The following is an 18,094-nucleotide window of genomic DNA, read 5'->3' on the forward strand; positions in this document are numbered from 1 at the left end:
TCCACAAAGTTATGATGTTACCGTTTTTCTTAATATTTGACTTTGATGCTTTTTGAAAATTTATTCACATAGAATTTGGACCAGTTTTCAAAATATGCCTCTGAGCTGGGAGTCCCATTCCCCAAGACAGAGATCAGCGAGGAAGACAAAAACAACCTGAAGGAATGTTATGTTTTTGAAGACACAGAAAACGCAGCTGCCCCTTTAGTGCTATTTTTCCCCCTGACTAATGATACTTTCAAAGCATTTGAAGCACCTGGTATGTTCTGAAAGAATATTTTGGTTCCCAGCATGGAATAATAAGTTAGTTATTACCTTCCTAAGATAATTCAAACCTATTTGTTACTCATATTGTGATCACTATATCTAAAAGATGAATTGACTATGTGTCACCTGCATTTAAGCAGGTAATAAAATAATTGTTTTTGGCTTCATTGGTTTCATTATGCAGCCAATCTTCCAATTAATAATGTCCATAGTGGTACACAATATGACTTTATGTATCATGCTAAATCATGCTTTGTTTTATCTATAGTTTTGTTGAATAGGCGAAGTCATCATGTTAAGTCATAAGCTGTGCTTGGTAAATGATAATACTCAGATATCATTCTAAACTTAACATCGCCTTAAATTTAATTGCAAATGAAGCAAGTCTTTTTCATTTCTCACTTTTTGTTCCTAATTCTTCATTGATTGATGTAATGACAAAGAAAAACCTCTTGAAAATGAAGAAGGTACAAAATTCCATATTGGTAAAGCAAAATATTTTGCATTATCAGGCTGTATCCATTTAAGAATTTTCTTGGATGCTTGAAGTTTATTATCTCAAATATTAGCATTGTTGAGTTGAATATTTTCTCTCCATACATGCTTCTTTACTTCTGTCATTTCAAGGTGTCACATTCTGCTGTGATTATAGCATGAAAAATATATCCAAAAGTCTAAGGTGACTATTTTTGCTACTGTAGACTGAAGCAATTATGCCTTAAGCTTTAGACATTGAGTAAACTGTTTATATTATACAATGATACATACATAACTTTAACCCTAACCCTCTAAGCAATAAATGTAGCATCTCATGGTGACCTCCTTCTTTTTCCTCCTTCATTAAAAGACCTGCAAAAGGGTTCCATTTTCAAATCTTTCCAAAAATTGTAAGGGAAGTTACCATCCATATTTCTGGAGATACAAAGCTGTTCTGTGTCTTGGAAATTAGAAAAACACCCATTCCCTTTCCCTCCTGTATTACTCTTAGGGAGATATTTTCAGCATCACCATTCTGGCTAAATGTACTGGCAGAATTGGTTTTACTTGTAGTCCTTCAAATACCCAAGTATCATGGAATTTTCTGGGAACAGGAACAGTAGCTTCAAAATATTACAAGGCCTAGAATATCTTATCAGTCAAATGGATAGCAATATCTCCCCAACATAAAAGGCAGTTGGATCAAAGGCATCAAAGAGACCTGTCTTAATGTATGTCCTGATAATTAGGGTATTAAACAAGAGAGTTCTTGTTCCCTGGATTCTATTACCTAACCTCTTTATTTTCAATAAATCTCACTAATGAAATTCTATGAGAAGTTAGTGTTATTGGTTATGAGTTACATGCTCAACAACAGAGACTAGGTGCCACCAGTGATCATTGTGGATGAGTTTTGATGTGATTTCATAGTTTTGTGTGCTCTTACAGAAAATGAATTTATAAGGATCCCAATATTATATTTGTATAAGAGAACTAAATAGTAGGCAGTGTTTAAATAAGATCACAATGGTATAAACCTATCAGAGTCAAGTGACTGGTTTGACTGAATCTTCGCAATCATGTCCTAGATCAACCTTCCCTGAGCAGGAATAAAATTTAAATGCAATAATCTGAAAGGTACCAGATTGGAAACCCCTATCTTAAACCTATGCTTTATTGATGGAAGTGTTGTTGTTTTTTAAAAAAAATAGGTGTGGAACGTCTGTCTACTAATATGGAAGAGGGCAATGTGGATGTCTCCAGCTTCTTTTCCCCATTTGGTACAAGGGAGGTGAGCTTCTCTGAGGACAATTTTGACAAACTGGTGAAATTAGCAGAATACAATATCCTCAACAATGAAGACAAGATCATTGAAGCCTTTCATGCTGCAGTGCGGAGGAAAAAACATCAGAAGAACCAGAAATGATAGATATCAGTAATACAAGTTGTGGTGCAGTTCCAAGATATTAAGACAGTTCCAAGATATTAACCCCTATTAATTTAGAAGTAAATATAATGTCTAATATAATTATGTTAATGATTGTAACAGGTAGACTTCTAAATAAAATGCATTTTATTTTTTTAAAAAGAGCTTCTGATTGAATTATTTAGCTGAGATTGAAGGTCATGCTGCCTTTTTAGTTGCATAGATCTGACATTTCCTTTCTGTTTTTGACCAATGTTCTTTTCCTTCCTGTTTCTATTTGCAGTTAGCAGAGGTTACTCTGGACTGCTTTGATATTTATTTAATTGAATTCATATTCGGATGTAGTCTCACAGCCTCCAATGGCTTTACAAGATATGCAGAGAGATTAAAATGTCCATAATCATACCAAAAATAAAAATGAGCCAGTTTGGTGTAGTAGTTAAGGCATCAAGCTAGAAACCAGAGGATTGTGAGTTCCAGTCCTGCTTTAGGCACAAAGTCAGCTGGGTGATCTTTGGCCAGTCCCTTTCTCTCAATCCAAGTAGGAGATAATGGCAAACCACTTCTGAAAAGCCTTGCCAAGTAAACTGATGGATTTCTCCAGGCAGTCTCTGAGAATCAGACATGATTGAACTGAATAAATTAAATACTATATCATACAAAATAATCAAAGAATTAACAACCACGTATAGCATAAAAATAACATGCAAAAAAGGGGGCAGCGCGTAAGTGTCACTGGAATTTGTGCTGGAAAAGCTCAGATTTTAACAACCTTCAAAATGGTATCAAGTATGATTCTAGTCTGATCTCCATAGGGGGACCGTTCTACAGTTTGGGACTGCCACTGAAAGTCTGCCTTCTGACTTCAACTCTCCTCACTTCCTAGAAGGGTGTGTGTGCAAGATTTCTCCCTCAAAGGTCTAGTGGGTCAGGCTGATTCAGACTGGAGAAAAGGGGCCTGCAGATGCCCAGGTACTAAGATATAAAGAGCTTTATATAACAAAATCAGCCCTCTGTCCAGAAGTGAATTAGTAATCAAGGCAAGGTCTGAAGTATTGCTCTGACATGCTGCCAGTTTTTGGAGCCTCTTAACACAGAGGCCAAAATGTTCTGGACCAGCCCAAAGGTTGTGAATTACTGTAATTGGACTTCCTGTACCAGGTAAAGCCACAATTGGTGTGCCAGCCGAAACGGGTAAAGCCACAATGAGCACATCTGCAGAAGCCAATTCTTACATGTGGTGTTCAGACAGGATCTGTGAATCTCAAAATTGTAAGCCTGCTCTTTCACAGACAACACTTGCCTGCCCAGAAATAAGTTCTCATTCACTAGAACCTTCCATTGAAGAAGAACTGAAACACTATAAGACATTGCCATATATCCATAACTCCAGAAGATGGTCCAGAAACAAAGTCACTTTAAATGGTATCAAAAAACATTTAGAGATAAAAGAAGACTAGGAGAGTACAGCATTCCATCAAGGTCTTGACAAAGATCACCCAGGAGAAAGCTAAAACTATCTCAGTTTGATATTTGGGCCTAATAAAAAAGAATCAGTTAATCCACTTTTTCTAGGGTGCTGTAGAGCTTATCTGCCACCAATGTCTCATCCCTTCCACCCCAGTCTAGTGGTTCTCAATTAGATCAGGATATGATTTGATCATAGCAAAAGGGTAGTGGAAATTCCTTTTCTCTCCAAATCATAGAACTCAGCTACACACACACACACACACACACACACACACGCACACACACACACACACACACACACAAGATAAGATGTAACATGTGACCTTCATTTATCAGGCTTGGATGTTATCAGAATCATGTCCCCAAAATATAGAGGGAGAAGCTCTTTAGGAAAAAAACACTAACCCAGAGACCATCTCCAGCAATCCATGAAGAGTTCTGTCAGGCAACTAGATGGTTGGTACACCAACAGAATCTCAACTTTGTCTTTACAACCCAACCTATCATATAGACATTTACATTATGTATGGCGGGAGCAGAGTAATTGACCACGGAGTTCTGGTATGTGTTACTATATCCTACCAATTTCTGTTGAGCCTGCTGAAGGATTTGATACACAGTTGGGCAGATTTCAGGCAAGGCAACATCATAGCCATTGCCCACCCAGATTTTGGTAATGCATGCCAGCTCTGCAATCATGGATAGAGGGGGTCTTGTTACAAACAAACCTGGCATTAAACACCAGTATCTTAAGGCCAAGCTCTCCAGCAAATTGGCAACCTGTTTCTAGAATGGAGCTGTAGGGTGGGAAGTCAAGATAACCAGCCACTAAATTGGAGGTCACCCTGTTCTCATAGTGGCCACCCTAATGAATGCCAAATGATGGTATACATCTCCACAACTAGTATCAAGGACAGGAAAACCAAGTGCATGGCACCTGCAGATGCAGGAATATTAATATTAAGGATTTCTAGACAGGGGCACTATGCCTTATGTTTTTATTTTATTAGGAAATGATATTTAGAAATATGTCTCCTAAGACACCATCTTGCAAAGCTAAAAGGACATATTATCCAGGAAGCAACAATTTTATTGCCTCTTTTGAAAAACAACACATGAGAATACTGACTCTGATCAGATATAAGTAACTATGCTGTCACCTAGTGATTGGTGTATGTAATGACACTATCCACCAGGATATTTTCATCCCACTGTCATTTTTCATACAACTTGTTTAGCAGGTTTTTCAAACAACTCCAAACTTCAAAACAAACAAGGTACAAACACAAGAGAAAGTGAAGGCATTTTCCTACTGTTATTCTATCTTCAGCTCTGTGAAAAAGTAATCCTCTATTTCCAGTCTGGAGGGGGAAAAAACCAGGACAAAGTCTTTCAGGCTAGGTACAACCCAATCTTTGCTGCAATCTTTTCTAATTTTCAGAAGGCTACTTGTATTTTTCACCTGTATTCTTTGTTTTAACCAAAATTTTTACTTTCTTTTACCTACAATGAAACAAGCCTTTCACACCTTTGATTCTAGTTTCCATAATTTGTATGGGCAAGAATGTGCCACGCATATCATTAGAGTTCTTTGCCTGGATACACTGTCTAGAATTCCATTCTTAGGTTAAAGAAAATCATCACCCTCTATCTATTGTAGCTATGTTCCAACTGATTTTGGGTATATGAAATGAGAAAGATAGTTTTGTATGTTGTTTCTTTGTTCAGTCTCTAAGCTGTGTCTGACTTCCTGTGACCCCATGGATCACAGCACATCAGGCTGCCTGTCTTCCACAGTCTCCTGGAATCTACCCAAACTCACGCCCACTGTGTCGATGACAATATCTAACATCTAGTCTAGTGAAAAGAAGGACCAGGGGTGACATGATAGCAGTGTTCCAATATTTGAGGGGCTAACACAGAGAGGAGTGGGTCAAGCTGTCTTCCAAAGTACCTGTAGTTTAGACAAGGAATAATGGATGGAAACTGAACAAGGAGAGATTCAACCTGGAAATAAGGAGAAATTTTCTGTCAGTAAGATGAATCGACCAATGGAACAATTTGCCTTCAGAAGTTGTGGGAGCTTCATCACTGGAAGCTTTAAAGAAGAGACTGGACTGTTATGTGTCAGAAATGGTGTAGGGTCTCCTGCTTAGGTGGGGGTGGGTTACTAGATGACCTACAAGGTCCCTTCCAACTCTGTTAATCTGAATCTGTATCTCATCTTTTGCTGTCTCTTTCTCCTTTTTCTTTCTATTTTTCCCAACATCATAGTCATTTCCAACGATGCTTTATACGACATTGCACAAATGTCTGTTTGATGAAGCCTCTGATTGCTACATGGCCTTCCTGTGTAGTCCTATTTCTTCTGTACATTTGAACTTTATTTGCATTGTTGTTGAATGAAATAAGTGGGAAGGAACCCAAGGCAGGAGAAAGGGGGTGAAACAACATACCATCTCTATGGTATAAAAAGTAAACCAGTTTCTAGATTTCTATTTCCTGATTTCTTGAAAGCTATCTAGAGGTATCTAGAATAGAATAGTCTAGGTTACTTTATGCCACAGACTTGGACCTAGACAACTTAGAAATACGCCGCCTATGGTCTGACCTAAGCTTAGCACACAAAATTGTCTGCTACAACATCCTACCTGTCAATGACTACTTCAGCTTCAACCACAATAACACATGGGCAAACAATAGATACAAACTCAAAGTAAACTGCTCCAAACTTGATTGCAGAAAAGATAACTTCAGTAACAGAGTGGTCAATGCCTGGAACTCACTATCTGACTCTGTTGTTACATCCTCAGACCCCCCCAAAACTTTAACCTTAAACTGTCTACCATTCCTAAGAGGTCTGTAAGGGGGCATGCATAAGCACACCAGCACTTTTAAACAAATAAGTAATCAAAGGAAGTCAAATAAAGAAAGCTGTTGTGTGGTACAGGAGGTCTGTCCCTTTTGTCATTTATTGTATCCTTGAGTGTGCATATGAAAGGGATGGAACTTGCATCATGATGGTGTGATGCTGCTATCGTCATTTTGAAGAAAGAATTGGACCCTTTTGTCACCTCTGAGCTAATATTGGCAGCCTTCCTGAAGCATATGTAAGTTCTAAAATGTCTAAGTTACTTAATGTGTTACCCAACCTGGTCACCAATACCACCGATGCTTATCAGAAATTATGATGAAATAATATACAATGTAAGAGTGCATTGACATAAGTATGAAGAATAGGGATGTTCATCCTCTCTTTGAACTGACTTCATGAAGAACCAACCAGGCCTCCTCTTCTAGCAAGCTATCCACTTCTACCATCTTCTGAAGTTAGTTGGGGTAGGTTTTGCCTTTTCTGTACTATCTTGATTTTTCTGCTTTTTTATTATCATGTTTTCTTCGATTGCTTTATATAGTTAGGAGCACATTCAAATAAAGTTGCATGTGTTAAAATTTTTATTTAGCCTGGTTAAGGTTAACTAGTTCAACATTAAAAGGTCACAGCTTCCTTCACTAATGTTATTAATTCCGTTATGATCATCATTGTTTTTGTCATCAATTTTATTTATGTTGTACTTTTCTGACCTGTGTCGGTGAAGCTGCAAGTGGATGTCTGGTATGCTGCTTCATTGCTCTTAGCATAATAGTTTAATGAAAGCGATTGCTTCACTTTTATGAGAATTAAGTGGGGGTGGAGCTGTGAGCTAGATTGTAAAATACCTGTTCATCAACTCCTGAACTTAAAGAGCACACATTTGTTTTATCCATCACTGTCTGCTGGGAAACTGTTGTGGGATCTGTCAGACAAGGGACACAATGGGATTATTTCAAAGTAAACAGCAGGTAAGTTGCTTGAGAAAGCCAGTTGAACTCAAGTTTGTCACTAGCTCTTTAGGAGTTTTTACTAAAGTATTATATATCATACAGTAATGATAATTCAATGCAGAATTTTTTGACATCTTCAGTTTTATAGAATATTTATTTTTAAGCAGTTGACTGACATAGGTAGATAGATAGATAGATAGATAGATAGATAGATAGATAGATAGATAGATAGATAGATAGATTTTGACATCTTCAGTTTTATAGAATATTTATTTTTAAGCAGTTGACTGACATATATATATGTAGTTTTATGCACCTGGGTATTGAAAGTCATGAGAATGTTCATATTCAGCTAAGATACTGGCTGGCTGAAAGCAAAGGAAGCTTTAAAATCCTTGGCATACTGGTGCTGTCTTAATTTGTCAGCTAGAATGTAGATTATGTACCTGTGCTGAAATATTGACATGGCTCTGATCTGTGGCCAGCTGTAGTCTATGGTTCCTCCTGTGCCTCCAGTGTTATGGTAGAGGGGGTATTCTGTTGATGCTAATAACTAGCTAGTCCATGCTGTTAAGTCTATGTTTGCTGAAAGAGATTCAGACTTTCAGGCTTATTTACTTTTCAGAGCTGAAACGTAACTTTAAAGTAGGAAAGGTAGATGGGTAGACTTTGCATTTATTTATTTATCTTTTTTATATTGCTGCTTATTCGCTCATTTTTGCTTTGTACAATTTGCATTGTATAGGAAAACATCAAAAACAGGAGTTTTGTATAGACATGTCAGCAGTTATACAGAGACATTTTACAAATATGTTTTGGCATTCATAACCCTCTTTTTAAAAATGGTACATCTGTTGAAATTCACTGGCAAAAGAAGGACTCAGAATTAGAATGTTCAACAAGCTTTTGATCATTATTTTTTTAAAAAAATGCAAGCAAGGTAATTAATTTTGTTCCTGATGTATAAAACTAATATTTTCAGCATTATTAAACAAAATAATTACAAGTAATGACTTGGGACTGAAGCTTCAGAGGTATATCATTTATCCTGATTTAATTAGTTTATTTTTCTCTGTGTCTCCTGTATTCATACGAAACTCTCCGTAGTCCTAGCATAAAAACCTATTATATGCCATTACCTAATCTTATAATCCTCCAAGTGCATAATGCACATAAAATGTAATTTTTGGAGAATCCAAGCCTTATCGATAAATAATTCTGTCAAATTCAGAATACTAGCAAAATCTTTTAGTCCAAACCAAAAAGATGTAGAAGAGCCATTTTCAAGTGCTTTTTGCTTAGAAATGATTCAGGGCAATCTGAACAATAATTAAATAATGAATTACTACCATGCAGAAAAATGGCCTTGGTAAGCTGATTTAATCAGGAGGCAGGGGAATATATTTGAATGTTCAATTTTATTGTTTAGATAGCTTATCAAGGATTATGAATGGCAAGAACTCTATTGGGTCCACATTGCTGGCCCAGATAAATAATTATATTTATATATCCTGAATTTTAGCCCATTGGCAGATAGCAAAGTTTAAAAGCTTGTTCAAAGGTAAAGTTACACCAATGCAATGATCTATGAAAGCCCAGTCTTTCCAGCTCATCCTCATGTTAACAGTAAAATAAGAGTTTTGCATATGGCTTCAGTTTTCAAAGTTTACTAGTGCCTCCAACTCAAGGTAATCACAGTAAACATATTTCATGGAATATTTGGAGTTTTGATAAAGTGATGATCAAGAAAGAAGTTGAGTGTCTATAGGCTATTTGAAGGTAGATGGGAAGCATTACAGTATTGGTACTTTAGTACAATCATTCTGATAGGAAACACCCAGCCAGACAGCGGGGGAGTTGTCAAATGGGGAATTAGCCTTGACTCCTTGCACAGTCACAAGGAATCCAAAACTGATCCCCTCTAATCTCCATAGAGCCTTATCTACCTGTTCCCATGGGAAAGATGACAGTCTGGAGAGATTCCCGTATAATTGTCAGAATATAATAAAGTATTTAGCTTGAAGTCCACAGGTGTGGATTTGGTTCCTTGTGCATGACACATTCCTAGGCAAGGACAAAATGCCGACTAGGTGTCAGCCTTACCAGACAGGAAACACAACCAGATAAGCCAATTCTATTTTATTGTAAAGCTACGTTAATGGAAATTTGCCACTGACATTCTCCCGCTGTCTCTTTTGCAGTCCAAAAAACCAGGGATGGTCCCTTCTGAGTATCTTGTTCTAACTGTCCAGCTGTGGGCTACACTGTTTCTTATCTGACTATTCGCTAGGCAGCATCTCTTCATCTCATCTCTCAAGATCTTTTGCATATACATCACATTGGGTTACATAACAGGATTGGTCCTACCCTGAGACTGAGTGAGGTGGTTGGTGCTGGAAGGCAGAAGCAAGACATCAGGAAGAATGCCCTCCATGAGTTCTTAGCACAGCGTGCATCTTTTAGAGGTGCAGTGGAAACTGCTACCTCATTCTATTATTGGAACAAATTGGAAAGAAAAAAATTAACTGCCATGCCAATTGAAAATTGTACACCGAACTGCCTGAATTGAAAATAATAATAATAATAAATTGGCAGGAGACCTCAATTATGCTAGGTTAAAACAATGCCTATTTCTAAGATCAAAGTTTCCCATTTTGTAATTTTTAGTCTTATTGACTAACCTACCTAAGTAGATAGGGACTGTAAATACTTTTAGTCATCCTCGTGATCAGTGGTGGGATTCAATTTTTTTTTTTTTACTACCGATTCTGTGGGCTTGGCTTGGTGGGCATTTAAGGGGAAGGATACTGTAAAATCTCCAGTCAGAGGTGGTATTTGCCGATTCTCCAAACTATCAAAATTTCCGCTACCAGTTCGCCAGAACTGGCCATGATCCATCTAGCTCAGGATTCTGCCAAATCATCCCCATTAGACTCTAATAATGTTAACATTACAATGTGATGACCCAGAGCGTAACACAAACGTAACAAAATCTAAAACGTAAATAAATGTCCTTTAATGCCTCCAACTTAGCCCCACTGTTCAATAATTCTCAGTTGGAGGTAAAACGTACTCAAAAATAGTCTTCAAAAGAAAGCAATACAGTCCGAATTTAATGAGCAGATAGAGGTGAAAATAAAAACCAAACAAACTACAATGATGAAATTTCCACAACGGAACAGGACAAGTATTTACCAAATTCAAGGAGATAACAAGGCACAGTCTGTTGGAAGGATGCCAACCAAGATAACCTCAAACCAAAATAAAACACGCTTTGTCTCCAGCGTTTGCCAGAATGCAGGTCCAAACTCTTATGCAGTTCTCACACCTACAGCCCATGAAGAGGATCGAGACCCTCTCCTCCCGAGTAGACCACATCTCTCCCTTAGCCTCTCCTCCCTGAGTGCCCTAGGATGGATACGGGATGGGCTTGGGTCCTCCTCTGACTGCTCAGCCAGCCTCTGCCCTTCCCCAGCCTCCTCCACAACCTCCAGAGCCACACTTCCACTCCCTGTCAGCCGTTCCTCCTCTCCCTCAGAGTCAGTCTCCACCAGGGGCATGACATACAAGTAGTAATTTCTAAGACCAAACAGGTGGAAGGATACAAGGAAGTACTGAAAGATACTGGTTATTTCCTTTCTTAGTGCAATAACCCATGATACAGCAGCCATCGATAACACAATTAAGCCTCTACAATTTAAAGAAGTAACAAAAAGAACTTAATAAGGGTGGCAAAAGTCTTTGAAGTTTCATGATAACATTTCCTAAGGTGGGCTGTGAGGCATATCATTATACTGCAGTAGCAACAGAGTTGATGGGGACAACTATCTATGCAGTTTTGAATGGTTGAGAACTATTAGGGCTACAAGGTTTGGTATAATTCTATCCACATTGTATGTAGTTTAGTACTAATACATAGTGTAGTACAGCTGCACGATATAGTACCATTGTGGATCAAAGCAAAATTCAAGAATCAGCACTTCTTCAGGGATTCTGAAGAAACAGAAAATTCTCAGAGGAAACATGGACATTCTCTCATCCCGAAAAGAAAAGAATATTTCTTGAAATACTTGCAATTCATTCTGGTTGCAGATTCATTGTTTGCTCCAGGATGGGATTTCAGAATTTCACTGGTAACATTGTCTGAAAGAACATTATCCTGAGAGAAACATGGATTCTACATCTTTGAAGCCTTGCATTTGGATGTTTGCTTGGAAATAATAGTGGAGCAATTTTTTTGTCTGTTTGAGGATTTTTCATTTAGTGTTGCATGTTTTGGTTTGCATGTTTTTCATAGTATATTTGTAGGGATTATAGCTGCCACTTTAGGTAGGAATACAAAAGGAAATCAAGAGTGATAACACATCCTGTACGCCTTCCTACCCTGCTTTTCTACTTAAAATAATGAACACAGTACTTTTTAAAAAAATTGCATATCTGGTTGAACTGGAAATGATAATTCTCTAGAGGTAGATATGCTTGACTTTGTGGTCCCAGTGAGCAGTCCCTTATCAGTTGCATGTTTGAGCTAAAGTAAAAGATGTAATCAATTCAACTTTATTGCAAAATATCAATGAAGAAAGGACTGAGTATCCTATCCTTGGCAAAGTCTTGTGCAGCCGTGCAAACAGATGCATTAATTTACCAGTATCGGCACAAGGCAACCTGGTGCCTGAGGTACCAGAATACACACAGGTTCCTCCCTGCCGGGTTTTACCTGATTTGCAAATTCTTTTAATTAAAGAGTAGACTAAATGTGGAGCTGTCAGCCACATCTATTTTTCCAAGACTGCACTTTCCAAACTCCAAGTATTTTCCATAAGTTAACAAAAGGTGATGGCTGCAATTCAGTGGTTCATTTGTAAAAGTGTTCATCTCTCTGGAGGAAAAATATAGACGATCAAGAGGGAAATCTGCAACAGTCTGGGTATTTTGTGACTGTCCACGACACACACCCCCCACCGGGAGGCAAGTACTCCATGATAGAGAATTTACAATTGACTTTTTCAAATTTGATTACATGATGTAATATACTTCCAAATTTAAAATGTGCTGAGAGGCCAAGGAAGAAAGAAAGAAAGATAGAAAGATAGAAAGATAGAAAGAAAGAAAGAAAGAAAGAAAGAAAGAAAGAAAGAAAGAAAGAAAGAAAGAAAGAAAGAAAGAAAGAAAGAAAGAAAGAAAGAAAGAAAGAAAGAAAGAAATACAGGCAGGCAAGCAGGCAGGCAGGCAACAATTGGTCATAGGCACAGGTTCAGCCTGACATTGCATGTGCTCTATTTCAGAGCAACAATCCTTGTCTGGAAGAACAGACTATTGATTGTCTTGGGAGTGGAAGAATATAATTTTATTGTTGCCTTTTTGCTTAAGGATATAAAGAATAGCAGCCACCCAGATATAAACTGTAAAATGGGTGCACCGAAGGAAGAGGCACGACCGTAGGATGCAGGAAAACTCTTTATTAGAGGTTTGGAACAAAAAGCATGAACTGCAACAGGCACTGGCTTTTATAGCCGGCACTGTCCAACATTTCAGTCACTGATGGCGCTTTATTATTCCCATCAATGGCTGGATCAATGAGTGGAGTCTGACATCAGACTCCACTCTACTTACAACGTACATGTATATTAATAAGGCATCATTGAATATTTAACACAAACTCTTCTATCAACTCTTTGAGGGAGATTGGTGGTTAAGAAGTTTATCTCTATCTCATCTATCTATCATCTATCTATCTATCTATCTATCTATCTATCTATCTATCTATCTATCTATCTATCTATCATCTCTCTCTCTCTCCTCTATCCCTCGATCTTTCTATATCTTTCTACTTCCAACACCATGTGTCCATGTCCATCATGTTCCATGTCTATGTCTATAAATAAACTAAATATTAATTGAAATTTTCTATTTATTTTCATTCTATAGACGGAACCAGCTCCTTGTAGCCTCCTCACGGTAAAGATCATAAAAATCAAGAACCTCCGGAAAGCAGATCTATGTGAGTTCTTCAACTTACCATTTGGTTAGAATCATAAGGGAGTAAAGGATCGCAAGGAGGTTGAAATAGAGTATAAGATAAACCAGCAGTTTTTTTCAATGCTAAATCTGCATGACTAGGCCAATGATTATTTCTACTTTTGGAAATCTCATATGAAGATTATGTATGCAAATGTTAAAAAATGATGGGATTAGTACCGGTATGACATGTCATGACATGTTGTAAGTTCATGACATTTCAACCATTGAGGCAATCTATAACCTATGTTTATCAATATCATTAAAAATGAATAGCAAATATTTATGAAATATTTATTTTTACAATATTTATTGTGCATCCTAATCCTAATGGATTCTGGGGTAAACAATAAAGTTAGAAACAAATGCAATAAACACATATATAAATAATAGAAACTGTAAAGAGTAAAACTACTAGAAGATCATAGACACCACTTAACACGTAACATCTGGAGGATGAGTCAATGTTAACTGATAATAAATCACAATAATATTAACCTGAAACCATCAATTTCATGTCATCATCTCACACATTGCTTTACAATGTCTGATGCAAGTAGGTAAGTTACGTTGCTTGTATAATGATATCATGCCACATATTATTTGTTTAATAACTTTCTGTAGATGCCTATCATAGGTAACATTTTCCCATCAATCTGTACATTTTCATTTTTCATTAAACTGCAAAGGACAAAGTAGTTTTTTTTAATGCTTCACTGTTTTATAAGATTTTGGGGAAATGGACAATAAATCCACCTCAAGATTCATAATGAGAGGTGTTGGATAAGTGTTTCCAATTTCCTCCAAAAATTTTAACACCAAAAGTAATAAATAACATGGTCAACTAAAGCACTAATATGTACACACAATGGATTAGAAGAAAAATGTATACAATAAATGCACTGTTTATTTTACTAAATCATTTAGTAAACAAAAAACAATATCTTAAATTTTATTTTAAATATATTATGGGGTGCCATGTACAAATACATCAAGTATCTCTGTGTGCCATGCTACCAATTCTTCATGAGACATGCAATTTAGCAGAAATGCTACTATAACGAATGCTTAAGCCATAAATGCCTTAAGCAAATAGCACTTAATAGTTTCCCCCCCATTTATTCTTAAATTAATCTAAGGATAAATCACACTGCCCATGCTGACAGAATCTAATAGCTATCAACTCCTAATATTAGATTGTAATGGCCAATCACACTTAAGTTGGTCAAAGAATTAGGGTGTTTGATGAATACCAAAAAAATGTAGGCCTCTAAGAATCGCAAAACTGTGACTAAATGAATTCCTCCAGCTGACTATGGAGAGGGATTAAAAAAAAAAATTAACACGTGGCTGCTAGGACAGAAAAGAATTGCTAATGCTATTTCATAAACAGTTGTTGCCTGAATGTTCTGGATCTTCTACTTTACTTCAATCAGTCCCTTGGAGAGCATGGGACAAAGGCAAAAAAGAAAAAAAGACAGGGACAGGTAATTTCCCCAAATCTGTCTGGGATAACCTCTATTCCAATACCAGCACTGCAAATATTTTTTCTTCAAAATTCCTCCAACCTCCCAAGAAAGGAAAAGAAAAGAAAATGCACTAATCCAGGAAGTGATGATCTCGCAGCCAACCTTGTGATATCTGGGAAGCTCTCAGAAATGTTTGACCGAGGCACATGTGATTATGAGCAGGCAAGAGGCTTACTGGGTCGGTCATGTCATGTGCATAAAGTTATTATCTCCTAGTGATGTAATAATGGCATTTCTGCACGAAAGCTAATTTGTCCTTAATTAAACAAACACTGTTGAATAGACAAGAAAGGATGGCATATAAACACCTACAGTATATGTCTGGAACATAATTATGAGTCTGCCACTGAAAATACCAATATATCCAGTTTTCCATTAAACCAATAACTAAAGACAACAAAAATGTCACTGATACCTGGTCCCGAAAAGCTTGACAAATTGCAACAAGAAGGCAGGTAACATTCTGACCTGGTGTACATTTTAAAGGACTTATTGAAGTACATTTTCCTGTGGGAAAATTGCTTACAAGCATAAACATGTTATTTAGAAAAGTCCCTAAAACAATGCATACCTTTGGAGCACTAAGGAAAGGTATTTTTATGCAAACTTTTTCTGCGAAGTTTGTAAATAGGCATGAATGAGAACAAATGATCAGTCAGGTAGGACATTCAGTGAGAAGCACATTAGACAGATCCACCCATCCATATGGAAATCTACGCTTCCATGACTAAGTATAATTTTTTTCCTGTATGTAATCATTCTATGTGGAAACAGATTTTGATGCGGCTTGCATTAAAAGAAGTGCTGGCTCCACCCAAATATGTTTTGTGGTGTTATTGGCACTTAACGAAACATCGTGCTCACCTGAATATCTGAATCAGCTGTCTCTAGGATTAACTAATCTTTGTATACATATTTCAACTTGGCTCTATTAAACATTTGATAGCATTTTGGCAAATAGATATATTTGTGATTTTTCTGTTTAAGACAGCCAAGTTGAAACACACACACACACACACACACACACACACACACACACACACTATTAATAAACTATTTTTTCAGCATTCCCTGCTGAAAGTATTGAAATTGCATTTGGAATTTAAAATATAGGTTGCATTTTGAATATTAGGCTATTTTTCTTACAATAAGAGCCAGGAAGGCTCTTATTATAATGTCAACCATTTGATCATTATGTGACATAAGCTATGCTTCTCTAAGCCTTTTAAAATTCGCAGTGTTTGTGAAAATTATACAGATTCAAGCCATTAAACTGACTTAAGTGACTGAATTGACTTAAAGAATGGGTCCAAAATCCAAGACCCATTATTCCCATGGGACTGAAATTTGGCAAAGTTGTAGCTGTTGCAGAGCAGCTGTGCCACTACCCGGCCATGGAAAGTCACAGTTGTGTGATTGTTCTTTCTAAATTCACAAGATGGAGGGGCATAACCCTGCCCTTTTGGTAAAATTTGAAATTGCTTAACTGTGGAGTTGATGAAGAAAATATGAGGAAGGGACTTGGATGTCTAGTAGCAAGACAGAGATAGCTAGGGGCTGGGTACCGGAAGTCGCTGGGTGAGCGCTGGAGGAAGGGGCCTCTTAAGATCATATTGGGATGCAGAATGGGGGTGCAATGCAAGTGTTTGAAGGATTTTGCTTCTTACAGTAGACTGATAGTCCATAAGTTGTCTTTGATCAATCGCTAAGCCAGTCAAAACTACCTTTATACAAAGACTTGCCATTTCACTGCTTAATTTAGAAATGATACCCTGTGATTCTACTTGGGGAATGCTACTTTTCAATTCCTGTGGTAGTTGGAAGTTACAAGATTGATTGGATTCATCTATTACTTACATAAATTATGTAAGATGATATTGATCATTTCCTGCTCCTCAATGCATGAGGAAAGAATATTCCTCCCTACATCCTACCTACTTGTCCCTACCTATCTTCCCTTCTCATAAATAAACAATGAATGTAAAATAAGTTTGTTTCCTTTCCACAAACATGTAACAAATAATAAGTTGCATCTTTCTGTTGTGATAGAATAATGTTAGGATTGAAATGAAAAGGAATGATGAGTTTTACAAGTTTTAACTGGACAGGAAAAGAACCAGGGTACAGAAATGGAGGGGAACACTTTGGTTACATAGCAAATGTATTTCTTTGGTCAGGATATGGAAATGAAGTTCACCCAAGTAGGCTTAATGAGGTGGCAGGTAATCCATAGGAGCCCTGGTGACACAGTGGTTAAAGTACAGTATCGCAGGCAAACTCTGCCCAAAGCTAGGAGTTCGATTAGGGCTGGTTCCAGATTGACTCAGCCTTCCATCTTTCTGAAGTTGGTAAAATGAGGACCCAGATGATTGAGGAAAATATGCAAATAATGCTTCTACATTGTAAACCACCTAGAGAGTACTGAAAATTGATATGGGATGGTATATAAGCCTAAATGCAAATGCTATTGCTATCTTCAGACTTAACAATTGCCCTACCTACTGATTTCCTTTTTGAAACTTAAAAATACCCTTGTCCTTTCTTTTCTTTCCCAATTTTTCATAGAGATACACATTGGTTCATGGGAAAGTTTCTTTAAACTTCATCCATAGTATGAGGATGCTGCTGTGTATATTTTGTGAAAGGATGAACACTAACCTAAAAACTATTTTGTGCTTAGGATATCCTCTAAAATTCCATTTGCTCCTACTGGCTCAAGACATTTCTCAGATCCCTGAGAGCTTAGTGGGTGCAACAATTATATATCCCTGATGGTAACTCAATTCTACTATTAGAGCTTGGCATAATATATATGCTTCTTCTGATTCTTGACCTACATACTTCAATTCACCCCTGCAACTCTAAGCCTGGGTGGTGAGGAAACAGAGAATTCCATGTGATCCGACTTGATTAAGGAGTGACACATAATTAGGAAACAGAGATGACACAATATTAAAGTGAGCCGTGGAGGCAGATGGATGGACAGGTTATGCTTGCAGGATCTCAACAGGATCAATTATTAACATGCTTGAAAAGTAGGAAAGAATTCCATCTCACATTCCATCTCAGAAGATTATTTGAA

At 37.2% G+C, this 18,094-nt stretch overlaps 2 protein-coding genes across 2 annotated transcripts in view; both read left to right on the forward strand.

Annotated features, from left to right (window-relative positions):
• The window catches only part of PLA2G4E (phospholipase A2 group IVE), a 55,232-nt gene extending 52,900 nt beyond the window's left edge, over positions 1 to 2,332 (forward strand). Inside the window, exons 20-21 of the mRNA XM_087951668.1 lie at positions 73 to 259; positions 1,956 to 2,332. Of these exons, the coding sequence (XP_087807794.1) occupies positions 73 to 259; positions 1,956 to 2,170 (402 nt within the window). The 3' untranslated portion in view covers positions 2,171 to 2,332. The remainder of the gene's footprint in view (positions 1 to 72; positions 260 to 1,955) is intronic.
• A 5,063-nt stretch (positions 2,333 to 7,395) lies between these two features.
• The window catches only part of LOC113414236 (cytosolic phospholipase A2 epsilon-like), a 45,405-nt gene continuing 34,706 nt past the window's right edge, over positions 7,396 to 18,094 (forward strand). The window contains exons 1-2 of the mRNA XM_026671007.2: positions 7,396 to 7,483; positions 13,394 to 13,466. Coding sequence (XP_026526792.2) covers positions 7,457 to 7,483; positions 13,394 to 13,466 — 100 coding nt within the window. The 5' untranslated portion in view covers positions 7,396 to 7,456. The remainder of the gene's footprint in view (positions 7,484 to 13,393; positions 13,467 to 18,094) is intronic.

This window comes from Notechis scutatus, chromosome 1 (genome assembly GCF_049901735.1).
Source record: "Notechis scutatus isolate UNSWTSFEM ecotype Mainland chromosome 1, rNotScu1.2, whole genome shotgun sequence".
NCBI classification, from domain to species: Eukaryota; Metazoa; Chordata; class Lepidosauria; order Squamata; family Elapidae; genus Notechis; species Notechis scutatus.